Source organism: Trachymyrmex septentrionalis, unplaced genomic scaffold (genome assembly GCF_001594115.1).
Source record: "Trachymyrmex septentrionalis isolate Tsep2-gDNA-1 unplaced genomic scaffold, Tsep1.0 scaffold20, whole genome shotgun sequence".
Taxonomy (NCBI): domain Eukaryota; kingdom Metazoa; phylum Arthropoda; class Insecta; order Hymenoptera; family Formicidae; genus Trachymyrmex; species Trachymyrmex septentrionalis.
This window is the reverse complement of record NW_017305180.1, coordinates 2,597,960-2,613,508: the sequence shown is the minus strand read 5'-3', so window position 1 is coordinate 2,613,508 and position 15,549 is coordinate 2,597,960. Positions and strand designations below refer to the sequence as shown.

The following is a 15,549-nucleotide window of genomic DNA, read 5'->3' as shown; positions in this document are numbered from 1 at the left end:
ATATATATATATTTTTTAAAGCTTTATTATATTTATAAAACTTAATTTGTTTAATTTTTAATTAAATTTTAAATTAACAATCTTTATGAGACAATTTCACTTGTCTGATTGGATTATTGTCTAAATATTAGATAGCTATTAACTTAGAATTTTCTTACGTTAATGTTTATTACATATGAAACTTATGTGTTTAACGGTTCAGGACACTGATCATTCGTGAGAAATGTCGTGTAGCATATCTATTGAACGACGGCCTTCGGTGGTATCAGTTAATTCAACATTGCGATCGATGCTCTCTGGTTTCCACGAATGAACATTTAGCCGGTTTTCCACTCCGCGCTTTCGTCCGGACCATGATTAGCGCCCTTTTCGGCGGAAATGAATTATTGTTGTCGGTTAGTCGTCGCGTTGGTAACGCTACAGAACGCTGCGATGCGTGGCAAAACTTTAAGTTCGATTGTTATGAGCCAAGGAAATTCTGGTCGCGATCGATCGCAGGGCAAACTCGGGGCGAAATTCGATGTTACCTTCCCTACTTCCGCGGTATCGATTTCGAATACGTCGAGGAAGTTTCTTACGCGCAAGCGTGGGGGTAGCCATATACAAATTTCAATTCAATCCAAACAGATGAGACGACACTGCATCGCTGTTGTAACTAGGGGCTGTCATTTTTTAAATGCATTATAGAAAATACAAACAGGTATCACTAAAAATGAAATTTATACGATGCACTTTCGACAATTGTCCCAAATATCGATTCAAATATTACGGATGAATGAATTTTTATTATAACGAATGTGAAACGCATTAGTCAATGCAATTCAATGCTCTTTTTAAGAAGCATAAAGTGAAGAAAAAAAAATCTTTTGATAATATTGTTTTTTGAATAATTGACAAACCGATTTATTCTGAAATAAACATTTATAAATTAATAATAAAAAAGAAAGAAAAGGATAATATAACTTTACTTAGACAAAAGTATTGTATAACCATTCTTTTATCTTTTAAATTTTATTTAGAATGAAAATTATAATAAAAAATACTTGTTATAAAGTCACTGTAATATTATACAGGATTATGTCTGTTAAATTCTATTTTAAATGTTTATTATCTTTAATTGCTTTATTTAAGCTTTTTAAATCTATATTTTAATAATATATATGTTTGCTATTTAATTTAAAATTCTATCTCTCCAAAAATTGTGTAACCGAAAACTTTAATTCTGCAAATATGCAAAGTTAATTCTCAAGCTTTGCAATTTTATTCGTTATTATCATTTGACAGAGCAATTTTATTAATATCTTTATGTGCAAATGATGTATAAGTGCATTTATCTAAATTTACAATAGCTTTGGAAAAGCTTGCAAACATTCGCCATGATCAAAAAGGTCAACAGTTGAAAAGATAACGCAATATGTATGTATGAAGTATACTGTAAACTCGACCTCCGACCTTATGAAGATCGACATTTTCTTTATCATGGATGATGCTCGATGGTATATTATATAGGACGAAAATCTAATACTATAGAGGATATGTAATTAATATTGTATAGCTATGCAGAAGTCTCGCAATATTATTTTAAAAATATTACAAAATTAAACAACATTTAATTTCATAATTTTTATTATTTTTATAATTTCCATTTTAAATCGATAATTTGTATAAATATGTTGTGTAATTTGTAAAATCAGTGTATATTATTTCAATCTATTTCCAATGTATTTGCAAGATAAAAACGAATATTTTCTTGATTTTAGATATACTGTCTACCAATTATTCTGGAAACGTTCTATCAATACATAAGATATAAAATTTTATATAAATAAAAAAATTTTTTATACGCGTTTTTACGAGACTATATTTGTACATACAGAAAGTTTATAATTTATATAAAAACTTAATATAAAAATTCAACTTCTCTATTGCAGTATCTTTTTATGATTCTACAAAGCATAAGATTTTTTTTCAAAATAGTTAAATATTCTATTCTTAAAATGTATAGTTTAATAATAACTTATATAAGTTATTATTATGTGGTTTCTGATATTTCTGGCTTTTTAAATAGGAACTATTACTCGGATTTTTTTTCTATTACATTTGGTATAATTTCTTTGATTTTTTTTTATTCTTCATAAATAAATATTTAATTGTACTGATATTTATTAGTCTCGAGAAATTTTTTGTCTCATCTGTCAATCGTGTGTACTTTTGAATTTTGTAAACGCATTACACACTCTGACAGAATCTCGAAGACGCGATATGGATTTATATTTTAATAATTGTCAGAGTAAAGATTATAAGATCCTGATTTGAAAACGATGCACTCTTAAAATCAGAATCGACCGAGACAGTCCGACCAATGCGACAATCTGAGGTCGCAGACGTGCGGACGGCTCCTAAATGCTTAATGCGCCAGACGGATAATTCGGATAATTCGGCCGGAGATCGCATTGAAAATAGCGCGACCGAGATTACTTGATCCGGCCATAGCGTGAAAGCAGCACGAGGCAATTTTATATGCGATCGCATGAATGCAAAATAAATTGACGTGTCGCGTCGCAAATGCGAATTTGCGTCGTATGTGTTGAGATTTCAGAATACATTGATCTAACAAAAATAAATTAAAGTCAAAGGAGAAGTCGCAGATATTTTTACTTATTTTTTAGATAGATAAAATAGAGCAAGAAGTATCACTTTTTTAAGACTTTTTATTACGTAAAGTACTACAATAAATATAAATATTCTGTATATATAAATATGTACATATAGAATATATTGCATTGTAGAATGTGTAAAATCAATATATGCATATCGTAGAAAATTGGAATTATAACGCAAAGAAAAACCAGAAATTTGCAGTTTATTAATATTATAAATAAACCATAGTTTCTTGAGGGAGAAATAATAAAATTCTTGGGTTAAAAATAATAAAAACCTTAGTTTTTACATTAAAATTCATCTTATATTAACGATAATATACATATGCTAATATAAATTATATTTCTGTAATATATTTATATTTCTGTAAAGAACAGTTAATTAATGCTTTTAAAATTTAAACTATAAATTAATCGGCGCAAGACCTGTAACATATCATTCACAAAAAGAAAATGTCTCTATACATGTATAATTTCTGAATTTCGGTATATCAATCAAGATCGATGCGCGAGTTTTTCGGATTAAAGCAGAATTATGATGTTATAAAAGGTGCCTCGATCGAAGCAACTGGCTGCCGCCGGAAGCACCCCGTTTCTGCAACAGCAAGCCAAGTACCTATCTCTCGCGGATTTGCTGCGATAAAGACCTCTGCAACCTGAATTTATACCCAGTTTTACTATCTCCCAACTCATCTGAATTATCTTCAGGTATTCTTCCAAGGGTTCGCGATCAATGAGGATTTTTACTTTCTGTATACCTGTGTGCATAATTTAACTATTCATTACTATGTAATGTCATAAATTAACCCTACAAAAATCGAGTGAACAGCATGATTTTTAAAATAACAAGAATAAACGACAAAAAAAGTAACATCTCTAAATAAATAAAATTACATGACATTGGTAATGAATTTTTTTGCTGTTGGGAAATATGCCCTTGTATAAAATATAATTACCGTTTTTCATAGAAATAACAACGTAATAAAAATATTTATTATACGTTTATTATCGCATAACCATTCAATTTTTGTGTGATTTTATGTCTATATTAATACGTTTATCTTTAGAAAATTTATATATATATAATTTGAATCAGATCTATTTATTTTTATGTGCGAGTGTTTATTTTAATTAACTAAATATAATACATAAATTTTTGTGAAATATTCTGTGAAAATAGAGACAACAAAAAATATAATGAGAAAATCTTTTGAATAACATTGTTACTTTTTTAAATAATAATCGTATGTTGTTTTTACTTTTTTGTATATCCTTTGTAAAGTAATATTTTAACATCTTTATTTATATTTATTATGTAATTTCAATTATAAAAGAGCGAAAGTAGATACATTTAATTTATTCACAAAATGTATAATAAGATTTGTCAATTTTTTTAACAATCTTATTCCGCATGACTGTTTTTTTTAATAAAAGTAAAATTATACTTTCTAATATATTTAATATAAATACAAATCTGATTTTAAAATTATCGTTTACAATAATTTTTACTACATTTAAAATAATTTATATTGCACAAAATACTGCAATAGTGTTAATATTTCTTTACATTTAAACAGTTATCGAATTAACTTTATTTTTTTGAAATTTGTGCATAAAAGACTAAGATGATATTTATCTCCTGTTTTCATTCTCTATAAATAAATTCTGATTTTTGTTTTAAGTCAATATTTTTTCTTATTTTTTATGACATAATGTTTGCAACTTTTGATTCTGTTTTCTATGCTCTCGCGTTAATGGCGCACACACTAATGCCGTTTGGAGGCTCGTCTTGTAGAATTAATTACCACGCGATCGAGCACGCAAATCAGCAAGTATTTGCGTCAGTACGATATGTATGACGACTGAGATTGTCTGAGATATTTCGTGTCCGGCAAGTTCGCAAGTGATTCACGATGATCGAATCATGACGCGTATTGTAGCTCACCTTGACGCGCGTGTCGCGACGAAGTGCGATTTACATACATATATTACAAATAAAATTTTACGTGACAATGATACACATTTATATCCGAGAAATATTAATAAAACTGCAATTGTTTCGAGCATTATAAAATGAGTAGTTTTGTTTAATGTTCTTTCAATAATAATTAAGCTATTACGTAGAAAAACGTAAAAATGTTCAATATGATAGTAACGACAGTTGAATTACTGAATAAATAAGAAATCAATTGTATTTTTTTATTAAAAAATATTTATATAAAATTATTTATAAAATTATACTGGAAATAAAAAATTAACGTAAAAGTAACAAAATTGAATGTGAAGGCATGACTGCGATTTTGAGCTATAAACTTACATTGAATAGTGTTCAAATATTATATATAGATTTAAATATTAGATTAATTTTATTATATTATGAATGATTATTAATTTACAATATTATTACTTATTTATTCTGCGCTAAACATAATTTTTACATAAAATCAATTATTTATAAATTTCTTATAATTTATAAGAATTAAACATACATTTATGCATACATTAATAACTATAGCAGCAATAATAATTTATCATACATATGTATGTTGCTTTTATAGTTATTAGTTTAAAAGTGCAAGAGAGACATAAAGGAATAACATTTTTATAAGTATGTGGAATACTGCGCTTTTTCGTAGAATTATAGCCAAGTTTGACAGATCCAACTAACACACATTGCATTGTAGTGTCTACCGTTTGTCCCTAACCCACATTTTCTTTGCTGTGCCGAGTTCAATTTGTTCAGAATGTGCGAGATGTGCCTGCTTTAAAGATCGTTTCCGGCGATCTGACGCGTTTCTCGACGAACCGAGATTGTCCTTTTCTCGAGTTCGCCGGGGTTACTGTAGTAGAACAAACCCGATCGATAGAAAGACTCGCGTCGCGAGTCGACGCGGGTCTCCGCGTTATATACGCCGTTGTACGCCCCCGATGCTATCCCGACAGGAGTCGCAGAATTTCAGGAATCACGAAGATATGCTACCACTGGCTACCCCCACATGTCAGGTATCACGAGAGTGTGTTGAGTTGCACGGTGTTGCGGATTTGCTCCTCCCGACTACTAGCTCCCGCTCTCGCATCCTCTCCCGGTTTTTTGAGTATTTTTCTTTCGATTTTGCTGGAGTTTGCTCGGTGATCTCCTGTTCCCTCGATAATATCCGCATTTATGGATTGTGACGCGGAATAACTGAATGGGTGCGTTCCCAATTTGTGCACGTACCTAGCGAAATATTATCGCGTTACTATCAGTTAATTTATACTATATGTAAATATATAATTATAGAATTAGATAATTAAATTATTAAACAAGACTTTCAATTTTACATTAATATCGTATTACTATAAGAGTGAAGCAAAATTTATTCTATTCAAACACAATTTCTGAAAAAAAAATTCTTAAGAAGAATGACAATTAACTAAATTGCCGTCACATAGACAAATTAACAAAAGTCGGTCGGTATTATCAACAAATTAGATTTGACCGAATTGGGAGAAATTCTTAATAAAATTCTTAATAATTTTGATAGCATAATAAAACAATACAATTTAAATCAAAATATTAAAAATTTTTAGAGAAGATAAGAAATTTGAAATAAGAAATTTAGAAAGATAAGAAATTTCAAAATATGTACTAATCCAAAAGTAAAAAAAAAAGATATTAATAAGAAAAGAATTTTAAAAAATCCTAATTATGTACATACAGTATTTTCATTAAAAAAATCTTAAAATTTAGAAAAGTTTAATTTGTGAACGTTTACTTTTTGTATGTGTCATTTAACATGTTTGAATTATATTAAATAACATAAGAAGATAATCGACAATGTTGGTAAATAGAAACAGGCATAGAACGCAGCCTTAGAAGCGTGCTAATCCTTTTTTGTCATGCTACCAGGGGATCGGATCCCCGTTTGCGTTTTTTGCCGTGAAACCGCATAATACAAATTTCCTTAATATCTCGTGTCTCGATGCAAACGCGTCGTGCGCGCTATCCCGAGTTCTCCTCACCTCGTTTTTTGAAACTGGTGCAAAATCGGCTTGAAGGTGCGTGAATAAACGCCTGCCGGCGTCGCAGCCCGAGCCGCGCATCTTCTGCATGACGAGCGAAGCGCGAAACACGACCTTCGTCATCGAGTGCTGCAGTGAGGATTTTTGCAATAAGGATCTCAAACCTCCGCTACACCCTAGCAACAATGAAGGTATAGTCCAAACAGACCTGGAAGTTACGAAAACTCTGCAGGTGGCACAGGCTTTAGCTGCAACTTTCCTTTCTCACTTTCTTTTTTTTTCTCTGTATGTCTTTATCTTTACAAAACGATTTGTAAAATATATACTTGCTGTATTTTGAATTCGGAATTTTAGTTATTTTTCGTTATCTATAGATCCATACCAATCTGCTTAATCAATTTAAAAAGAGATCGGGGCTTGTTGGCATAAGAGGCAAGTTGGCATTGGTTTATGTATTTATGTGTGTGGCAAAAGAAACAATGAAAAAGTTACTCCAATATCATTTTTATAATATAAGTACCTTTTTTAGGATTTATTTAATTAAACAAGTATTATAATAAAAAAAGAAAAAAGTTTATTTAAGAGGAGGCAAGTAAATTTTTATAGTTTTAAGTATTTCAAAGTTGCATTAATATTTTTCAATTTGAGAAAGTAACGTGTTAGTTAAAAAACCATTTCTATTATTATACGAGATATTATTTTGAGTAACAACATTAAATTATAATAAAATAATTGAAATCAGTTGTATGTAAGGATGGGCTATGATTCTCATATTTAGCTTGATTTGCTGCACCGCACGCACGAAAAGTGCATTCAGAGTTAAAGTACAACTTAACTCTGACAAAATGTTTTATATTTAATATTTCTAAATTAAAGCAAGCGACATTTAAAATAGTTTACATTTGTTATTCTGTAACAATTATTCTGTAATTTTATTATGTGATCATTATAAAATAACTTTAAAAGATATAATCTTTATCAAGAACATATGTCTGCTATCTTTTTATATCTATTATTGTACATTTTTATTAATTTAATATGAAGTCATTTAATGTTATATATATAAGTTACACTGTGATATTTATCAATTTATTTCATTATAAAGGCGTTATAAAGCTGACTACAATATAGCATGTTTGTATTTCATTTACTACATAAAAACTACAGTATAAGTACACAGAACTACATAAAAACTACACAGTATAAGTACAGAATCATATCTGGAAATGTCGAAAATGGTTCTCTTTATCAATACGTTTTAATCACAATAATTAATTAAAATTAATTATTTAAAAAGTTTAATTGTAAAAATTGTGCCAATAAGTCCCGGCAACGTTTAATAACACTGTTCAACATCATTTTGTAACATGAGATTGTTACAATTTTCCATATTGTATTCATATTTTGATTTAGTATAATTTAATTATATTATGTAAGTATAAAAATACTTTTTCTTTCGATAAAATGCAATACTAAGATCGAATAAAATATCTTTTCTATGTATTACATACATACATGAAAAATCATATCAAAAAAAAGTAAAATTAATTTGAAAATTAAAAGTTGATACTTTTGCGTAGCAGTAACGAAATTTAGAGAAAATTTGTTGCTAGTGCTACAGTGCTATTTTTATACTATATTTTTTGAAAATTGTCACATGATAGCTAAATTTGGACGACGGATTCATGTGCAAGACAAAAATACATTGAAAATGATTATTCACACTCGTGATGTAAAAAGAGATCAAATTTTGTCGTACAGTGTAATTAAACATATAGTTGCATGATTATTTATAAACTTGATATTTGTGATATTAGTTATTTTATAATAGTACGAGTAATGTGTAGATATAGCATATGTATGGAAAAATTTCTAAAAATATCTAAACTAAGATTAACAAGAGTGAAAGCGGAATATGCAGTTGTGTATGTGATAAAGAAACTGTTTCCAAGTTAGAAGCTAGGTTGACCTATCCCACGCAACTATTTACTTAAAGCGTTAAAGGGGCAACTCTATTCGCAGTAACGTCCGAAATTATTAAAGTCTTGTTCATAGATGTTGATACGCTCAATTAACTTTATTATATTGACTTTACTTATATATATAATTGATGAATTAAATTTTTGTGTTTTTTTTGTATTGCTACCTTAAACAATAAGGTAAATTATTATGTTTAATAAAACTATTAAATTTCGTGGACATATATTTTGCATAAGAGTACTCATTGTCAGTAGTCGCTTAATTGCAAGTTCAAAGTATATAATATTTGAAACAGTAAATAATACGGTTATATATTTTATTTACAATAAAATATATCTAATTTAATCATTTGTAGGAATCTTTGCAATCAAAGAAATAATATTGTTATATTATCTATCTTCAATAGGGATATTTTACATTCTTTCTTTTCTTTATAAATGAGCTAACTTATTAAGAAATAAATTCAAGAATTTTTATTATAATAAAAATATAATTTATAATATTTTCAATATAAGAGAAGTGATATTAACATTGCAAAAAAATTTGTGCGCAATATGAAGCTTCTTCTGTTGTATGATAAAACAGAAACGGCTCGAGCAATAGTTAAGCGTTTTTATATAGCTTAACAGAGAATTAGTCTAGCCGTAAGTTATTTTTTTATGATCAGAATAGAGTGTTACGTCACGGTCCCTACCAATGCATATATCTTTATCTTGCTCGAGCATTATCATTTTGAGTCCTCTCTGACACGCTGTCTGTCGCGTTCTCGCTACTGTTATCTTTACACTTTTATACAAAATGTATATAAAAATTATTTGATGATATTTTAGGAGTAGATTATTTTAATCTGCCATTTTTTCTGATGAAAGCTCAAATAATATCATTTAACATTTTTAATATTAAATAATCTTTCAATTGAGATCCTTAAATGAGACTTATTTGATTTTCTATAAAAAATTGATATTTCTTTATGTATTTATCTTTTGGATCTTAATTTATTAAACTCTATATTCTTATAATTCTAATTATTTACAAATTAAAAAATATTTGTATGTTTATGCAGAAGTCAAGGATTACTTTAAAGTTAGTTGAAGAATTTATCTTCTAAAATATCAACCGATGATTTTGGCACATTGTGTAGTTTCTATATCTGTACAAAGCCATGTACACTATATATATTGTGTAAAGAATAGAAAGCTCCTGACACGCTGTTATACACGTTAGTAGACGTAGTATATATGACGCGTATATATGACGCACTATTTGCATATTCACGGATGAGCTTTGCGCGTCCTCTTTTGCCGTTTATTACGTCTATTATATAGCGTAAAACGCTGAACTTTTTTATATTGCAATTTTTTAACTACAATGAAGTATTGTAAAGTTCCATTGTTGGAGTTACTATAAAAGAATTAAATGTTTAATTAAATATATGTCACAGTTACAAAGTACTACATTAGTATATTATCAATATTAATAGTATTTGATTAACATGTTATTATGTGTCTCTGTTACGCTTGCGCGTTTTGTAGATTATTTCTCTCCGTTTTTCTTACCGTATTGCATATAAATACGTAAATTGTTTCCATTAAAACGAATACGATACGAATACGATACAGCTTGTTTTACGCAGTAAGGAGTACAAAAAGTGTAATTAATCTATTATTTAACATTTATTATTTTTTATTACTTCTTTAGTTACATCTTAATGGATCTCAAAATTAAATTCATGTTGAAATTAATATAAAATAAACAACATCTATACTTAAAAAATAAGATAATGAACAAGATAATGAATTTGGATAAGATAATATACGCTATTGTAACGCTATTGTGATACCGATATGTTTGCCACCTTCGGAGCTTGTAGTCGCTTCAAGGTGATTTTTCCTGTATTTTTTTTTCGTATGCCGGAAATTCTCCTGAGTGAACTCGGAAAGGACCGGTAGCATGTTGTCATAGCTCTCTTCTCTGCGCTCTTTAACGACAGTATTGTCCCAAGTAACTTTGATAGCGTGACCCACATGAGAAAGGCTTTTGTAAATATCTTTCCCGCCTCCTGTAGTAATTTTCAGATTTTCTGCAAAATTCGCAGTTTTCTTATTAATGTTAACAAAAATGTATTATACATACTTAATGACTTTATTTATTATTATAACAAGTAATATTTAAAAAGTTGACATGAGAAATTCAATTTTTATACAAAAGAATATTATGATTAAATTAATATTTTATTCCCTCATTGGTATACTTATTTTAAAATTATTTTAATTAGTTTTATTATTATATTGCATCTTTTGCAACTCATGTCAAGTTTTTTAATGTTTACAATATTTAAAAAATTTTTTTGAGATTGTGAAGATTAAACCTCAAGTAGAACACAAAAAGTCATAATATCATAAGGACATAGTCATTTATAAGTTATTGTCACTTACTGGCAAAATAAAGTGAAGACGTCGTATAATATTATGAATATGTGTTCTGCCTGGGGTAGGATTAAAATACTATTACTTACTTTTTTGCATGCCTTCTGACTTTATGTATTATATTTTTTATCTTTGTATATGTTGAATATTTTTATAAAATTTAAAAGGATAATAGATGACATTTTTTCCTGTTTATAAAGTGTAATATCAATATTTTTACGGATTTTAATTAATGTACAATGTATTGTAAGAATTGCGTCGAGTTTTAGAATTTCCTGATAAACTTTAGTAATTTATTTTATTCATTGTTTTATGTATCTTTCTTTTTAAGCAAGATTATTCGACAAAATTAATTTTTTGCAAAATTAAAATTTGTGAAAATTTTCTAGTGTTTAATATTAAATGAAGTTTAAAATAAATTGAAAGATAAAGTTTTGTTATTCTTGAAAATTTTCTAGTTTATATTAAATTGATTTTGTTAAGATAAAAATTTAATTTAAGATATATCATCAGAATGTCTACAAATTCATAAATTCTGAAAAAAAAAGAATATCTAATTATCTCTCTAGAGATTGAAAATAATTTTCGAATTTGTTAGATAATATATGCACGTGTGAAACTTTGATACAAAAGTTATACAATGCTGTATATATTCTTATTATACTAGTTTACACATATGTATGCAACTGAGGAAAATGTGGTGTTTTTAAAAATGTAATGTTTTTCAATTTTTTATTAAATATATTTAATTTTTTAAATAAAATATACTTTATTATTATTGAAATATAAAACTTTTTAAATTTAATTGCTTTTTGTTCTCCTATAATACTTTTATAGTTTTCTTATTTTTAAATTTATACAGACTTTTTTAAAGATTTAATTGCATTGACTGCTTCGGTTAATTAGTTTTTTGATTAATAATTATTCTTCTCGTTACAAATTACAACTGTAAATTTTGAGTTGTGTCTCTAAATTACGTTTATAATTGTAATATAAATGAAAAAGGAAATAGATTAATCACAATCAAAAATCTAATGCAATCAAGTCTAATGTATGCTAATTATTTTTCTGCAGCTTATTAAACTCTGCGTCGTAGCATACTGAGCCAATTAAAATGCTGCCATTAGTATTCCTTTTTATTCCTCTTTATCTCAATTGGATATTATCCTACCAAAATCTTATTCCAGTAATTTGCTGGTACATCCGCTGATTTATCCGCTATTTCCATAAAGATATTACATCAGTTTACAGTTTACGGCAGCTGTGGATTGTTTCCACTTTTCGGCGATATGAACGCCATAGTCTGGTCCGCGGCAGTACTCGTTATGTAAATTGTTTTCCCAGGTGTTACAATAAGATGAACTTCTTTCCGGATACTGAGTACTCTGTCTGGTGCACCACAAACAATACGCTGCGCGGTCGAGATGGCATCGAATTCGTGGTCGCTTGTTGCGATCATTCTGACTACTGCAATCGCGATCTAAGGCCTTCCTTTCCTACTTACGAGTCCAGAGGTCGGTCGAATTCTCGCTTTACGAACCACCTCGGAGGAGGTACAATAAATTGCAGCTAAAGCGGCTGCCGCGAGATTCCTCGCCTCCAAGGTTGCTCTTGCTGCAAAGTTCATTTCTCCGCTGAATGAGCAAATACTGGCAAAAACGAAATGATCATAAAATTCGAAGGATTCAATGGCGGAAATACTGAATATTTATTTGAGCCATAAAAGAAATAAATTTTTTAAGTAAAAATTGAAAGGAAATTGTAAACATTCTATGATTCGAGTAAAAAATTGGTAGTAATTTGTTTATTAAAATAATATGTGTTAAAGATTATTTGTAAAATAATTACGAAAAATTAGAATGTGTTTATTAATAAAGTTATTGTATTAGTTTTTGTGTAATCTAATTATAGCTTATTTAAAGATATTTTTTCTGCAGTAAATATATTTAAAAAAAACATGTTTTTTGTTAGAGATTACTACTACTAGATTAATCGTATTAGTACAATGTAAATACTATTAATATTCGATAACCAATTTAACAGGTTAATAATATGGTCTAATTATATTTATTTGAAAGTCTTTTAACTCCAGCTTTTTATTTATTTAATTTGGATTTTATATATTTTAGGAGAAACCTATATTATGTAATGGTAGATTTTATTATCAGAACTTTACAATTTTACAATATAAACTTTTACATTTTTTCATGAAAAAATTTAGATATAGTTTTTTAAATTTATGTTTTTTTTAGTGGAATGTAATATAATCTAATGTAATAAAAGATTGAATAATTATATTACTATATTAATTGCTATTCACTGCTAAAAACTTCTTTTTTATTATTAAAAAAAAAATTCATTTATATCTCTAAATATTTTATTACTACTCTAAATGTAGCATAAAATTTTTTATTTAACTGTTAAACATCTTGCATTAACATTTTTAAATAAAATATTTTTGCTTTAAGTAGAATTTTAAGTTAAAAATTTATATTTTGTTTTTATAATTTTTTATTAATGATTCATTCTAATATTTTAATTTTAGCTTAATGAATATTTTATTTTAATTAAAGCTTTTATTGTGTATTTTAAATTTCTATTTTTATAAAATTATTAACACTTACTACATTTTTAAAATAGTTTATATCGTTTATTTTGTAATATAATTTATCGTTTATTTTGTAATATAGTTTATCGAGACAAAGCAACTTATGGTCGGATGCATTTCCTGTCTTGTCCGTCCTGAATGGATCAGCCGTCCGTGATATGATGCAAGCGATTGGTTTTGCCTTTGTAATCATTGAGTTGCAACAAGATGATTTGCACGGATAACTAACAACAGCTATCGCGTGTAATAAGCATTTGATAACTTAGCAAAATTAAATAAATGAATTATTAATTGAATTCTGAGTGTTTAATATATAAACGATAAATTTATTTTTAAAAAACATTGAAATTGTATCAATGTCTTGAGATGTCAAATTATTCTAAATTGACTAATTGACAAGTCTACAATCAATTAACTCATAATCCATCTGTTAAATTATTTATTTCTTATGATAATTTTATAAGCACGTTGTTGTATAACTTATATAATAAATTATGTAATAATTTACGCGCGCATTTAAAACTCTTGATTCACGTGCTCAATGACGCAACAAAGTTTGGAAAGTGAGAAAAGAACTACAAATTTAAATAAGCCATTGAATCCTGACAAATAATCTGCGAAATTTTTTGAAGCTTTAATGTCAATAGCACTTAAAAACAATGGCAGATTTATATATTCCGGAATCAAATCTATGGTTAACTTCTATTGTTATCCTTCATATACCTTTTTTGTATAATGCATGATTACAAAACAAAGTTCTTAATTACATTTTGGACTTTTACTGCTTTTACATTTTTGTTTTGTTTTTATAATTTCTTAATTTAGTTAAAAAAATATATTTTCTCTGTCGTATATAAATTTGTCATTGTTTCGTCGCGCTTCAGCATTTTGTTTTGCGAATCATGAATTAGCGGGAAAAAGATTTTTCCGATGGCAACCTTGGTAAGGCATGCGTGCGACAATGATGAGAAAAGCGGGGTATCGATTATCGATTTTCTACGCTTTTGTGAATTGTCTGGGCGCGCACTTTTCACACCACACTCTCTCCTCTGTATTCCCCCATGTTTCATGTTCTCGCGTCATTTATCTTGCTTGTGCCAAGCTGACAAGACAAGGAATGGACAGAATGGCTGCATCGACCGACAGTTCTCTCTATCCTGATCGCGTTCCTTATGGTTTTTTTGTTTTTAAACGATTATTTTATCAAATAAAAATCGATATTTTGTTATTACAGAATGGTGTTGCTGTTTCGTTACATAATGCGAGATATAAATTAAGCAATTCATAATTATCTTTAGAGAATGTTTGAGATTATATAAGCATATATAACGTATCATAATGTTTTAAATTTAGTACTGATCTATATTTATTGCGTAACTTTTAATATTCAAATGTTAAATAAAAATGACTCAAATAACAATTAGTTTAAATTTAAACTTAATTATTTAATTTTAATTATTAATTTAAACGTTTATTTTTTATTTTAAATTAAATTATTTATTTTAAAATAAATAGTTTTATTATTTATTTATTTCAAAAGTGAATTTTTTAAAATTACTTTCTACTAGATATCAAATGTATGTACATATTTCGACAACGTTATTGAATTGTGCACTCATATATGTATACTGTCATTTTCTGTTCGTACATCTGCTGTTCGTAATAAAGAGAGGATGCAGATAACGTACGTTTTGTGTACGTTACGTATAGATAAGATAATACTAGTCTGTCTATATGTATATACAATTATACACGTGCCAGTGAATTTTGTAACGCGAACAAAATTTGATAAAAATTCGAGGACATTCCACACAGTTTATCATTTCACATACAATTGAGAGTACGTTAACCCTAAAATACTTTTCCGGTATTA

General features: G+C 27.8%; 1 protein-coding gene across 4 annotated transcripts in view; it reads left to right on the top strand.

The window, feature by feature from the left end:
• LOC108747818 (TGF-beta receptor type-1) overlaps nucleotides 1-15,549 on the top strand; it is a 34,002-nt gene that overhangs the window by 10,283 nt on the left and 8,170 nt on the right. For 3 of the 4 annotated variants that reach the window (XM_018485641.1, XM_018485640.1, XM_018485639.1), the window contains exon 3: nucleotides 12,413-12,621. In XM_018485641.1, coding sequence (XP_018341143.1) covers nucleotides 12,413-12,621 — 209 coding nt within the window. The remainder of the gene's footprint in view (nucleotides 1-12,412; nucleotides 12,622-15,549) is intronic. The other variant, XM_018485642.1, reaches the window with a different exon arrangement.